Genomic DNA, 14533 nt, shown 5'->3' on the forward strand with positions numbered 1-14533 from the left:
GTCCTGGAATGTCTGAAGCTGGAGTTTGCTCCTAATTCTACCATGGCCGGCCCTCTGGATGTGCTGGGTGTTCAATACAATTGTTCCACTCCCCCAGAGGACTTGGCTTGGGATGATGTCACTCCAGAACTTCCCACTGTACAGTAAAGACACAACTCACTTGAGGGTGAGAAACAGTTTCGATCTGAATGTCCACATTACCTGGAAATACACATGATCATATAAAATTACTTTTATTAAAATAGAGAAGCTTTCTAGCATATTGCTGAATACTATATATAGTATATTATAATATACTATATATAGAATATATATACAATATAGTCTAGTATGTTGAAGACATTAGACAGAAATAGGCAATTGCAACAGAGGCTACATTAACATCAGCACTGAGGTCCTCTGAAAGCTTTAAGTGCCTACTTTTCAACAACATTTTGGTATAATAAGCATATTGCTGTATTTCAGAGGGTACATGTAACACTGAAAAATACTTCATGTAAAAATCTAAGTTCAGGTGCATACAAACAAGAAGTATTACATTAATAGCTTATTTCAAACTGTGAAACATTCAAAGTATCCAATTCCTTAGACAACATGCAAACATTTTAATACTTAGTCTGACATTTTAAATATACAAACCACATTCTTTATAATTCTATATAAAAAGAAAGTCAGACAGACATTAATCCATACTGTGCACACCACAAAAAGCAAATGTGTCTTCATGAACGGAAAGTATAGGGCTAACACATATGATTGTCATTTTACAAATATGGCTATTCACCTTCTTCATAATAAAATTAAGAAATCATGTACTATTTACATGAACTACTAATTATCTTACTTTTTGGCAATTATATAGCAGCAGCAGTTGGTTTAAAGTCTCTGAACTTGGTGAGTAATGACAAGTGGCTAATATAAAACTGCATGACACAATATACTTGGATGAGTGGGGCTGCCCCCATTCACAGGCACAAACTGGCAATGACTGAGAGGACCACCTGCAAGACAGGTACGTGAGTGCTACTTGGTTGCCTTTGCTAAGCACATTAGAGTCCTGCCTTAACTTTCCATGGAATCAGCCTGTGATCATGTCAAAGAAGCTCTCTCCCCTTCCGTACCGTCCCAGAAGTGGCTTTCCACTAAGCCCTCAGCTTCTAGACACAGAGACAAGCACAGCATAGCCTCAACCCTTACAGAACACGAAAAGGGGGCCTCCTTCCATAAAGTGACCGTCTCATTGACCAGTGACGGTAACTTTCCTTTGGAGAAGCGGACTCATCTACTGAGCAAAATGTAAACTGTAACCCAGTGGCCCACCAGCAAGAGATTTCCATTATACTGGGAGAGCCTAGTTTATCATTTCAGAATCAAGGCAAAACCCCTAACATTGGCAGATAAAAAAAAAAATACTGTGTAGGGCTAAGAGGTGACACGTGCTCTTGCTCGGCCACCAGCTAGCAGTCCTGACGTCTTTCACAAGGTGGGACAGCCGAGTCAAGGAAGGCAGTCAGGGACGTGTCCAGAGCATGTACACAGTGAGGCCCAGGCTAAAGAGGAGCAGGGAGGGGCAGGGAGACCTGCCCCCAGCAGCAGAGGATGGAAGGCTTCTGGAGACCTGCACCTGGGAAATGATAAGGGCAGAGAGGGGGACATGGGACGCCAGAGTGGGGCTGTCAGAGTTGATGAGGGACTCGATTTTCTCTGCTTCCTTATTGCAGGCCTCAATCTGCAAGAGAAAGATCCTTTCACTAGAAAACCTCAGAAAAGGTCCAGTCAAGCAAATTCCATGCACATGTCAAAAGGAGAGCGACCACAGAGACAGCTTCTTTTCTTTCTGCCTTTACCGTGCAGTCAGGTTAAGTCCAGGCCTTAACTTACTACAACATGTAAGGGCATTAATGGAAATCAGAAACTGCATGTCCACTACCCCAGTCAGTCAACAATTTTTGGTTTTGCACAGTGCTATAGCATCCACTGCCTACTTATAGACAGTGACCAGTTAGACACAGCCATAGGGATGCTTTCACTGCAGCTCTACAGCAGGGGATGGAGACAGGGTTGGGATGAGGCAGATGGAACTGCTCCCATTCACCCTTCCCATGAGTCCTCACTACCTTTACTGAAACTTGGGCCTACAGAGTGAGGTTCCAGAGTGAGAGGAAGAAGGACTTAGGGCCCTGGAGACTGCCTCTGATGGATCCTCCTCCAGACAGACCGGAGGCTTTGGCTTGGCCCATGCCAGTGTCCTACTCCTCAGGCCTTGGCTGCCTCATTTGCACAAGGGTGGGGTGGACTTAGTGTGCCTAGCCTCAGGCCCCAGAACAGACGGGCCATAGAGGCTGCCTTGCTCTTTCCAAAGTGCTCCCGTTTCCTCACTCTCGGTCCTCTCCCAGCCCTGCTTTGGGTCCCCCCACCCTCACTGTAAGTTCACCAACTCTAGATTGACAAATGGCTGCAGAATGTGCGCCGAGCCCCACCTGCAACGCTTTCGGAGAGTGGTCGACAGGAATAATCAGGATCACAATTTCTGATTCGATGCTCAGGTATCCAAACACATCACACTGTGGGACAGACACGTGCATGCGGATCTTCTGAAGAATCTCCAGAACTGTTACTGGCTTCTTGTTGGTCACCTAGGAGATATTTCCAGGACCTGAAGAGGAACCCTCTTGCTGCCTAGGCTACTCCGTCTGCTTCAGCTGCAGCTGGAGAGGCTCTTTGACCAGCGCTTGGCACCAAGTTCGGCTCTGCTGGTCAGAATCCTGCCACCCAGTGTCCAGTGAATGGGGTTTGGGCTGTCTACAGAGGTGTGCAGCCAAAATTAACCCCCATCAGAAGTACTCTGGTTTGAGCAGGGTCTTGCTGTATAGACCAGGCTAGCTTTAAACTCATAATCCTCTTGCCTCAGCCTTGCTAGCTCCATGGTAATCCTGTACCAGCATATGCAGCTCAGAAATGCTGTTTATTTATTTAGGCTCTTTCTGTGTTTGAAATAGGGTCCTAAGTAACTGACGACAGCCTTGAATTCTCTCTATGCTAGTGGTGGTAGTAGCGCACACCTTTAATCCCAGCACCTGGGAGGCAGAGAATCTCTGTGAGCTCGAGGCAGCCAGGACTACACGGGTAAAACCTGTCTCAAAAAAATTTAAAAAATTACTTATTTGTAGGTATATCTTGTATGGGTCCATGTGCATGTGTGCTGGTACCACAGAGGCTGGAGCTACAGGTGGCCGTGAGCTGCCTGACGTGGGTGCTGGGAACTGAGTCTTCAGAAGGGGCAGAAGTGCTCTGCATGAGCGCTGCACCATGGAGCCATCTTCTTGTTCTTCTAAGACAAGGTCTGTCATTGGCTAGGAGCTTGCCAAGGACCTGGGTCTGAATCTCAGAATGCACATGAAAATGTAAGAATTCTGCATGTGGTGGGACACGCTTACAATCTCAGCGCTGAGGAGGCAGAGACAGGAAGACCTGGGGGCCTGCTTGCCAGGCATTCTGGCTGGTGAGAGAGGTCCTGTCTCTAAACACAGGCAGAAGTGACAGAGGAAAACACCCAACTGAGCTGTCTCTCCAGTCCCGTAAGCACTTCTCAAAAAGCGCCTGCTCTCAACTGGAGGGAAGCAAAGTCCCGTGGAAACAGGTCACAACAGACAGGAAGGGTCCTCTAGGTAGCGGCAAGTTTCTGCCTATTACATCACTAAAGTCTTGGCTCCCAAAAGGGTGCAACAGGGAAAGGGAAAGAGAGATAGGGGAGGTAGCTCCTAGGGGGAATGGGTGCTGGGATGATGATGGGTGCAGAGACCATCTGGATTTCTACTACTGCTGGCCTCTTGGCCGTGACCATGCTCTTTGAGCTGGCAGAGACTTTTCCTAAGAAAGCGCGTGGCAGGGAGGAGCAGAGGTCAGTTACCCTGGGTGTCAACCCTTGTTCTGTTATGATCTGTATGGCCTCAGGTTCTTTATCTATGCACAGGGACAATACATTCTACTCTCCAGGATTCCTGAGTTTAGCAATGTGCTTTCAACAGTACCTGGCATATGGAGCAATTTACCTTAGCAATGGTGTCCAGTTTTACTTTGTCAAATAAAACCCGTAACATCCCAGCACACAATGGGCAACAAGCACCTGTAATGGAAATCACTTTTGTGAGTTCAGAATTAAAGCAAGGAGAATCCAAATGACTGGTGAGGTGGCCTTCATCTGTTCTTCCTGATGATTTATCTGCAGCTGTGCTCAACACCAGCCCAGGATCTTAAAGCCATCCCTCCATCCTGACACCTTCTCTGGAGGGCAATGCTCAGGGTAAGGAGGCTGAGGGCAACAGCACACCAGACCAATCTCATCTCATGCTCTGGTCCTGCTCAGAAACTTGTGCTGGGCCTTCGATGTTCTGTCTGCACAAGGGAGCTTCAGGAGTTCCGAGTGTTTGCTCACTTGAGATTTTTCAAACTACATAGCAAGGGATGAGACAGTCAGGTCTCATGCCACATTTAACAGAGTTCACCATCTCTTCACTCCATCAGGCAGTTCTGACTTGGCAGTTTGGATCTGCATGGAGCCTTATGTTCCTTCCATGGAATGTGGTCTCCAGGAGGGAATAGGCTTTGTTTGTTAACTGCTGGTCCCTGGTGCTTAAAAGAATGTCCTGAACATAGCAGAGGCTCAGCGAATCCTTGGTGAGCTACAGAGGGAGACTTGGAAGACCAGGGTAGCCTATGTGCAGGTCTGGAATGAAGGCTCTTCCACTGCCTGTCTCACTGATGAGCATAATTCACTGTCCACTGTCTACAACACTATGCTCACAGCTGTCTGTGTGAACAGAGCCTTCTGGCTGCACAATTAAGTCAACTCTCTTTGCTTCTCTCAATTACAAATGTTTGTGTTCATCAAAATACTTCCACTATCCATTCAACTACTAGTTAATTGTTCAGGTATTTTAAAATAAGTAAACCCAGCATTTAACCCAGTAATCCTAATTTTTTTTATTTAAATGCTACTTTTCCTGCTTATATATTGATGCCTGATGTAGAAAAAAACTGTTGCTTTTTTTTAATTTAAAAATAGATCCATTCATTTTATTTCTTTTTTTTTTTCATTCATTTTATTTCATGTGAATGTTTTGCCTGCATGTATGTATGTGTGCCATGTGTGCACTTGGTGCCAGAGGAGGTCAGAAGAAGACATAGGGTCCCCTAGAACTGTAGTACAGATGGCTGTGAGCCACTGTATCGGTGCTAGGATTTGAACCCAAGTCTCTCAGAGGCAGTTCTCCCCTATGCTGTTCTGATGTCAGCAGAGCAAACACTAAGGCAGTCCATAGCTTTGGAGTTAGTTCAGAATAACTGGCATGTGGGTCTCTTTAACATTTTGTTTTTCTGGACAGGGTCTTATACTGTACCGCAGGTGCCTATATCTTCCTGTCTCAGCCCCAAGTGCTGGGATTACGACTTTTCCAGGTTTACAGGCTGCTGAACTCTCTTCTCAGGGCTCATGTTCTAGGGGTGGGTCAGCAAATCTTTCTGGCCCCACCCCTGCCCCCGAATACCTCCAGCTTACCAGGTGGAATGATGGGGTTGCAGCCTATAGCTGAGAGTGAAGGGCACTTCACTGCAGCGCACTCAGCCACAGCACTGTGTTCAGAGAGGACCCCGACAGCCTGGCAGGGCCCATAGTAGTCCACTGCCACACGGTCCGAGTAGGCGGCACACACACTGCTGTAGGTCTCGCCGTTGTGCCCACAGACAGGCTCGGTGGCTCTGCAGAAGGGCTGAGGAAAGACAAGTAACTCTTAGCCGGGAAACTCCTGTGAGCACAGAGTGACCTCACTGTGGTTAGGAAGTGAAAAGACACAGGTCTAAGTTGTGGGGAGCCTCTAAAGCCCTGGAGGTGGAATTCATAATGGGCTGTCTCAGGTTGGAAAGACTTTGAAACTTGGGTGCTCATTCTGAAACATAAACAAGACAAAATATCTCCTTGCTACTCCTTCCCCCAGATTCTCTTAGTAGTCACAGAGGACTGAATAAAAAGATTGCTCTTCTCTCCTGAGTAAACTGGGAACATGGTGACCATGGGAGACGGCTGAAGGGGAGGGGAGAGAAAGGGAGGGGAACAGAGAAAAATGTAGAGCCCAATAAAATCAACTAAAAAAAAAGATGGCTCTTCATGCTGGGTGTAGAAAGGGAGGGACGGTAGAGCGATGAGCAGAGCAGATGCACTCTGTACCTATTAGACCTCAGAAACACCCCAGAGCTGAGAAGACTGAGCAAGGATGAAGAGAAGGGGGCAGTCAGAGCAGATGGTGTCTGTAAGCCGGACACCAGCTCCAAGGGGAAACAGTAGCCAGACAAGCTGAAGGGGCTTTCTCTACCATGGATGGAGAGCATGTCCAGTATTAGTGGCTTGCAGGCAAGTGATGCTGGGCCCAAAGACGGGAGTCTCCCAGCAGAGTGGTCAGCAAGAACCAGAAAGGTGGTGAGGGGCTCCAAGGAGGCTGTCCTGGAAGCTAGATTTCACAAGCCTAAAAGACTGAGGTAGGCCTGTATGAAACAAGTCTTAGAGATTTGCATCCCAATTCAACACAGCGGGAGGTAGAAGATGGGAAGCAGGAAGTAGGGGCACAAGTGGGGAGATCACTTTTCTTCCTGATTTGTTTTCTATGGCAGCCCACAAAACGGTGAACAAATGAATGGCAGTGACCAAACCAGGTGCGAAGCCTTAGTCTTTCCCTAGGAGTGACTCGAAGCCAGGGTCCACTTGCTTCTGTCCTCCTCCGCAGAGCCACACTACTCCCTTCTCAGCAGAGGACGGCACTCTGTGGTCTGGAAAGGGCATGGCATACGTGGCTTGGCAGCGACTGACATACCTGGCAGGGGCCTCTGTAAGAGAGGCTCTTTCCTCTTTGGTACAGCGTGCAGAGATTGCTGTGCTCCACGTGTTCCGTGTCACATACAGGATCTCGGATCTGCTCACAGGTGAGCTGTCTGTGCACACACTCATACTGGCTACAGCCAAATGTATCAAAGGTTGTCAGGCAAACTTGCGGTTTTGGCACACATCTGAAAAACGATGAAAGCCAGCTGGTGAAGAGAAGCATGGAGGATTGTGGTGGGGGCAACAGAGTCCTGGATGTGGGTGGCACAGGAAGCCAGGGAGAGAGACAGGGTCAATGGAGTGTATGAAAAGGGCAGTCAGACTAGAACATGGCAGACACACTGCTCAGAGGGAACAAATGGGAACACACAGAGAAGGTGTTCTAACTGGAGCCTGGTGGGTAAGGAGGAAACAAGCAGGCTATGCTGAGGGAACAGCCACAGCCAGGATGTGGAGTGGGGGAGGGGTATGTGGGGTGAGGGTGGAGTGGTAAAATAGAGGGTAAAAGCTGGGGATGTGAGTTCAACAGTGGGTGGGGTCCAGCACTGAGGTCATAGTCAGTAACAACAGATCACTTCCAGATGCTTCAGTTCTTTAGGCAAGGTCTCCTGAAACTTCCTATACTTACCAGGCTGACCTTGAACTCACAAAGATCTGCCTGCCTTCTGAATGTGGATTTAGAGGAGTATGACACCACACTTGGCGAGGTACCTAATTTTTAGCTTGATTAGCAGGAGTCTATTTTAAGAAAGGCTTCACGTTTCATACAAAAAATTCAGGCTCCTGTGCCTCCTGGATAGGAGGATTGATGCTGGGTGCTTCTGCACTGAGAGGGTACCACAGAAGCAAGTCCTTTCTAGAATGGCACCTGACAACGAAGGTATGAGAGCCAAGGGTTTTGGAGAACACTTTGTACTCTAGAGAGAAAAAACTGATCAAGTTGAGTATATAGAAATAGAGGGCTGGGGCTGATGCGGGTGCTCGGGGGGCAGAAGCACGTGCTGCACAAGCCTGATGGCCTGGCCTTGACCCCAGAGCCCACACAAAAGACAGCTGTGGCAGCCACACCTGCAGGCCCAGCCCTCCTACAGACACATGGAGGTGTGGCAGCACACACACACACACACACACACACACACACACACACACACACCTGCAGGCCCAGCCCTCCTACAGACACATGGAGGTGTGGCAGCACACACACACACACACACACACACACACACACACACACACACCTGCAGGCCCAGCCCTCCTACAGACACATGGAGGTGTGGCAGCACACACACACACACACACACACACACCTGCAGGCCCAGCCCTCCTACAGACTCATGGGAGGCAGAAACAGGAGGCCTTCCCAGAGCACCTGAAGTACACAATATAGTCGCAGAAGCAATGAGAGACCTCATCTCAAACAAGATAGAATAAAAACCAACTCCTGAAAGTCTCCTGTGGCATGCATGTCCACACTCACAAGCACACATATATACATATCATACATATATACCATACACACACCAAGAACTTTCTTACAGAAAGAGGATCACAGGAAAAATCTTGGGGGGCAAATTTAAGTAAAATGAACAAAGTAGTGATAGTCTGTCTTGATTCATGCTGTGTCCTAATGTTTAGAAAAATGTGTGGTGTTTCAGTAGATATCTGAGGGAATATAAACTTTTCTTTAAAAAAAAACCCAAACCAAAATTATTGCTTTGAACAGAGAGCACAAACCCGTGGACAAAAAGAAAAGGTGTGATGGCATTGTGCAAATAAGCTTCCTCTCCACACCCAGGTCCCACACCGGCTCCCTTTCCTAGAGGCAGCCATTCTCAGCTATGCCTTCCTTTTTCTTCAGAGATATTTCACACAGGTAAGAACCTTTGCAGACAGTGATCCAAAGGGAAGGGGGAATGTGTTTTTTCCTTTTCCTTCTTCCTTCCTTCCTTCCTTCCTTCCTTCCTTCCTTCCTTCCTTCCTTCCTTCCTTCCTTCCTTCCTTCCTTTTCGTTTTTGATGCTGGGAACTGAACTCAGAGTCTTACTCGTGCTAGGAAAGGGCTCTTCCACTCATTTACATTCTGAGCCCAATCTGTGCATTGAAAACTGGCTCAGAGGCTGAAGAGCTGGCTCAGTGGTTAGAGACACCTCTTCAGAGGAACCTTGTCCAATTCCCAGCACCTACATGGCAACCCACAAGAGCCTATAATTCCAGTTCCAGATCTGAAGCCCTCCTCTGGCATCTGAGGGCACTGTATACACATGATACATAGATCTCTCCAGCTTCAGTGCCCCAGGTGCTGGGACTACACACGTGAGCCAGACTGCTTCATCCCCTTTTGCATTCTCATCGTGTGGGGCATGAACAGCAGAGACTTGAGAAGCACTAGTCTTTGGCTGAAGAAAAGCATTTAACTTACCTTTGGCTTTTTGGGCAGGGGTTAGGATTACAGGGATCCTTGGAGACACAAGGTCCAAACTCAAACTGATGGTCTTGGAGACCCACACAGCGGGCGATGCAGGCACTGGGGTAAGTGCGTCCATTCTGTGCACACACTGGGACAAACTGATCGTCACAGTTACAGGGCAGACCTGAAGGGAGGGAACAGACTCAAATGAGCACACACACCCCTTTCTATATGTCTTGATGAAGGCAAACCACTAACAAATCATGTTAAAATGGAATTGTACATAAACTCAGGAAAAAACAAAAGCAAAACAAGACAAATCTCTCCCACAATCCTTGAACCCTGAAATAGTTTTTTTTTTTTTTTGACAGGGTCTCACCATGTGGACCAGGTTGGCCTCAAACTCAGAGATCCACCTGTCTCAGCCTCTCCAGTGCTGGGGTCTAAGGTGTGTGCCACCATATCTGGTTCTGATAGAGACTTTAAAGAGAGTTAAGTTCTATATTTATTACAGATAGTTATTTCTCTGCAAGATGGCATTGCTTTTGTCCTTTTCACTGCTACTTAATGGTTGTCTCCGACACTGACCCGGGCAGAGAGGTGGGTGTCTCCAACACTGACCCGGGCAGAGAGGTGGGTGTCTCCAACACTGACCCAGGCAGAGAGAAGGGTGTCTCCAACACTGACCCAGGCAGAGAGAAGGGTGTCTCCGACACTGACCCAGGCAGAGAGAAGGGTGTCTCCAACACTGACCCAGGCAGAGAGAAGGGTGTCTCCAACACTGACCCAGGCAGAGAGAAGGGTGTCTCCGACACTGACCCAGGCAGAGAGAAGGGTGTCTCCAACACTGACCCAGGCAGAGAGAAGGGTGTCTCCAACACTGACCCAAGCAGAGAGATGGGTGTCTCCAACACTGACCCAAGCAGAGAGAAGGGTGTCTCTGACACTGACTCAGGCAGAGAGAAGGGTGTCTCCAACACTGACTCAGGCAGAGAGAAGGGTGTCTCTGACACTGACTCAGGCAGAGAGAAGGGTGTCTCCGACACTGACTCAGGCAGAGAGATGGGTGTCTCCAACACTGACCCAGGCAGAGAGAAGGGTGTCTCCGACACTGACCCAGGCAGAGAGGCTACAGGCAGAAATGATAAGGTTCATTTTCCTGATCTGCCACTTTCCTGATCATACTTGGAAATCAAATAACTGAAGTCTAGCTTGGGAATTTCCTGAATGTTAAAAGATAATACCAAAATAATACAAAATTTTATGACTGCCTCTTTCCAAGTCATGTTTAGACTGGGACACTAAGTCACAAAAATCTCTGGTACAGTTTTGGGCTAGTGGAATCCCTTAGACTCTGCCAGTTAAACTGGCATTGTCTGAGTTACTGCAGAATGGCAGGGACCACGGGAAACATGGGTCCTTGCAGAAACACTTTTAGATGTTATTTATAATAAATAGTAAATTACTTCCAAGACTTTAGTCCACTCCTTAATCCCCACATCCTACTGTGGCTTCTCCAAACAGAATGAACAGCAGACAAGGAGCATCTGAGAGGCAACAGCTGTGGGAGCAAGGCGCTTATGCTTACGGGGCTCAGGGCAGCAGGGGGTGGGGCACACTGCATGTCTACTTCTGATGTTGCCCTCACCACTCTGCAGGGCTTTTTCCTTTTTATTTCTGATGGGCTGGCACAAGGCTAGTAAATCCTCTTCTTGTCTTTCTTCCCCACAGTGTTCTATCAACCTCAGAGAAGGAAACGAGCTGCCACTACACTGGTGAGAATGGGGACAAGCAGAGCTACCTAATACCAATGTCATTTTACTGGGAACCAAAGGTATGCCAGTTCTTGGAAAGGCAGACACTAGGAGACTAGAGAACAGTGCTGCTACCACTGCAGCGGCAGCTTCAGAGGAGAAAAGGTCCATCAGAGCGCCAGGTTTGCATCTGTAGGCGCTGGTGTCAGCACAACACCATATTCTCAAGTACTGTAAAGTCGAGAAAGCAGTGCCGGGTATTGTTTGTGGGAACCTATGCAAACAGTGTATGAGGAAGGCTGGAGAGAACCCGATGAGAAACAAACTTAGAAAGTACACGGACACCTTAGACTGCCTCAATAGGGCTGCATATGGGCTCCTTTATAAACGGGGGGAAGCAGAGAGTCAGAGAGGATGGTGTATTGTACCCAGATTTAATACTGATATTACTATGTACATTTGCAGTTAGGGCAATGCCTAGAAGAAAGATGAGTGCAAGGAATGATGGCCCCTGGAGGACGGGCTCTGGATGCCCATGGCTACCTGTGAAGGTGCTACGGTCATCATCTGAACTGTGCTCACTGAGGCACGGCCGGCCGAAACACACTAAATTGCCAGCAAAACAAGAACAGATGTTGCAGTCAATATTGAAGGATGTTCCATGACCTGAAAGAAAGAAAACACCAATCATATTATATACCAAGAAACAGACTACAGGAATGTGAGATGGCTCTGTGGATAGAGAAGCTTGCTGACAAGCCTGAAGACAATCCCCAGGACCTATGGTGGAGGAGAGAACCAATTCCCCCAGGTTGCTCTCTGACGTCCACAGATAGGCTGTGGCACGGGCACACACACACAGACACACACACTAAAAAACAACATAAATTTGTTTCAAACTTAAAAAAATCTTAAGTCTATTATATGCATGGATGCACGTGTGTGTCACAGTATGGATGTGCATGTCAGAGCACAAATTTTCAGAGTTTGTTCCTGCCTCCCAGCACTAGATTAGATTACACGTTTGCCACCATGCCCAGCATTTTTACATGGGTTATAGGGAAATCAAGTTTAAGTTGTCTCAAAGTGCTTTGCCAAATGAACCATCCCCCAAGTACCTCAAAAAGTTTTAGATCAATTCTTAAAGATGACTTCTTCTTATGAATACATAAACTAGGGACTTAAATCTAAGATACTTATTTTGAGACAAGGTCTCATTGTGTAGCCCTGGCTGTCCTGGAGCTTGCTATGTAGACCAGGCTGGCCTCAAACTCACATAGATCTCACATCTAAAAGGCAGCAGTATATTCTTAGAAACTATCTTTATTGTCTGCAGATTGTCCCTTCCCAATCCAAGTTTCCCTATATATATCAGGTTGGCCTGGAGTTCACTCTGCCACCTAGGGTGGCCTGACTCAGAGCAATCCTCTCAGTCTCTCAAGTACTGGGATTGTAGGCATGAGCCCCAGTGTCTAGCAGGGCAACTGTATGAGCATCAGCTGTCAAGTAGGGGTAGCAATGCTACTACATAAAGAGGAACTCAGCTAATTAAGAGATAATGTGGGTCAAGACTTGGCCTTGTGCAACCTGCTTAGGAGTTTAAAAAAAATGCTGGGCGATGGTGGCGCACACCTTTAATCCCAGCACTCGGGAGGCAGAGGCAGGAGGATCTCTATGAGTTTGAGGCCAGCCTGGTCTACAAGAGCTAGTTCCAGGATAGCCACAGCTACAGAGAGAAACCCTGTCTCGAAAAACAAAACAAAAAAGACGTGGCATTATGCTTGGCACACAGTCAGAGTTCACTGAGATTAACCAGCAGGCTCTTCTTGGGAGGACTTCTTTAGAAGTCCTAGTCCTTGCTGGTTGTGGTGGTGCCTGCCTGGAATCGCATCACTCAGGAGACAGAGGTCAGAGAATTATTGTAGGTTCAAAGTCAATCTAGGCTATGTGGTGAGCTCCAGGCTAATCTAGGTTAGATAATAAGATCCTGTTTCAAATAAAATACCCTCCCACCCCTCTGCCCCCCACAGAGTGTTCTGTACAATTTGAAAAGTCCTGTCCTGGAATATATGATGCATAGATTGTTCTCTTTAGCAAGAACTAATCTAATATTCTTTGTGCAAAGTGAAGATAACCAGTCTCCGACTGTAGTAAGACCAAATATGAGTATGCTTAAGACTCACTTTTTCTTTTTCCTCCAACAATACAAGACTTCTGGAGATCGATACAGTGCATCTCCATACAGTTTTCCAAGAGGCCACTTTGTCCACAGGAACAGATCTTGTAACAACCAACTTCCCCTGCAGAGGACGGCACCTGGATCAGTGTCCCCTGACGGACAATGAAGTCAGAAGCTTCTCCCAATTTGCAACCTGTATAAAAATATAGACAAAACCAAAACCGAGCTGACAGTGTTGTTCTATGACAATGCTTCACATCACACACACTAGAAGTCTTTTAGGTGTGTGTATCTCCTAAAGACTGTAAGATCAGGTTACAGAGCTAGAGAGATGGCTCAGCAGTTAAGAGCACTAGCTGCTCTGTCAGGGGACCCAGGCTCAATTTCCAGCACCCACATGGTGGCTCACAACCATTTTAACTCCAGTTGACCCAACACCCTCTTCTGGCCTCTCTGGGCACTGAGTTCTCATGGTCCACATACATAGATGCAGATAAAATACTCCAACATATAAAAATGAATAATTTTGAAAGATTACGTTTATAGAACTTTTACCAAATTAAGGAACTGCTTTTGCTCACTGACAAAAAAATATATCATCTCAAATAAAATTCTATGTTCTATGGGTGATTAAGGACTTGTACTCCGAAGTTAACTACAGTTTAGTACAAAAACCATTAGGAAGCTACATAGCTTTGGCCAAGCATAGTAGTACATACCTGCTCCCAGAACTAGGAAGGCTGAGGCAGAATAATGGCTTGGGCTACTATGTAGTGAGATCTTATCAAAAAATAAACAAATAAGCAAACAACAAAAACATGGCTTTTTACTTCTTTGGGTCAAACATATTTGAAAAATGATAAAATGTTTTAAATTAAGTATATAAACTGACTATTTCTTAGAGTACTTTTGACCAGGACAATTTTTAGTGATGGAATACAAATATACAACTATAAATTCAAAGAATAATTGAGTATTTAGATGGGCTTAAGGAAAACCCATTTTCTAGATAATGCATTTTTAATTTATCATAAAATGGACTTTCTGAGATTAACAAACAATCTGGAAGTCTGGCATGTCATATAATACAGAACAGAGACACTGCCATTGTCACTATGTCCATCTTCTAGGTAAAGAAGACACTGGCTAAGCTCTAACACAGTGTCCGTGGACACTGTGAGGTTTAGAACGCCCACCCTCTCCTTTCAGCTAGACTCATGAGTCTTAGTAACTGGCACGCTATCGTGTTATTCAAGCAGATGTCATTTAGACACCACACTTAGTTCATTTTTTGCTCCTTTTAACTTCTAAGATTTTAAAATG

General features: G+C 46.5%; 1 protein-coding gene across 2 annotated transcripts in view; it reads right to left on the reverse strand.

Annotated features, from left to right (window-relative positions):
* Positions 1-585: 585 nt before the first annotated feature.
* The window catches only part of Reck (reversion inducing cysteine rich protein with kazal motifs), a 65640-nt gene continuing 51692 nt past the window's right edge, over positions 586-14533 (reverse strand). For both annotated transcript variants that reach the window (XM_075967339.1, XM_075967341.1), the window contains 8 exons: positions 13215-13403; positions 11575-11697; positions 9290-9461; positions 6864-7056; positions 5558-5768; positions 4053-4126; positions 2481-2636; positions 586-1729 (listed from right to left, as the gene is read on the reverse strand). In XM_075967339.1, coding sequence (XP_075823454.1) covers positions 1511-1729; positions 2481-2636; positions 4053-4126; positions 5558-5768; positions 6864-7056; positions 9290-9461; positions 11575-11697; positions 13215-13403 — 1337 coding nt within the window. In that variant the 3' untranslated portion in view covers positions 586-1510. The remainder of the gene's footprint in view (positions 1730-2480; positions 2637-4052; positions 4127-5557; positions 5769-6863; positions 7057-9289; positions 9462-11574; positions 11698-13214; positions 13404-14533) is intronic.

Source organism: Microtus pennsylvanicus, chromosome 3 (genome assembly GCF_037038515.1).
Source record: "Microtus pennsylvanicus isolate mMicPen1 chromosome 3, mMicPen1.hap1, whole genome shotgun sequence".
NCBI classification, from domain to species: Eukaryota; Metazoa; Chordata; class Mammalia; order Rodentia; family Cricetidae; genus Microtus; species Microtus pennsylvanicus.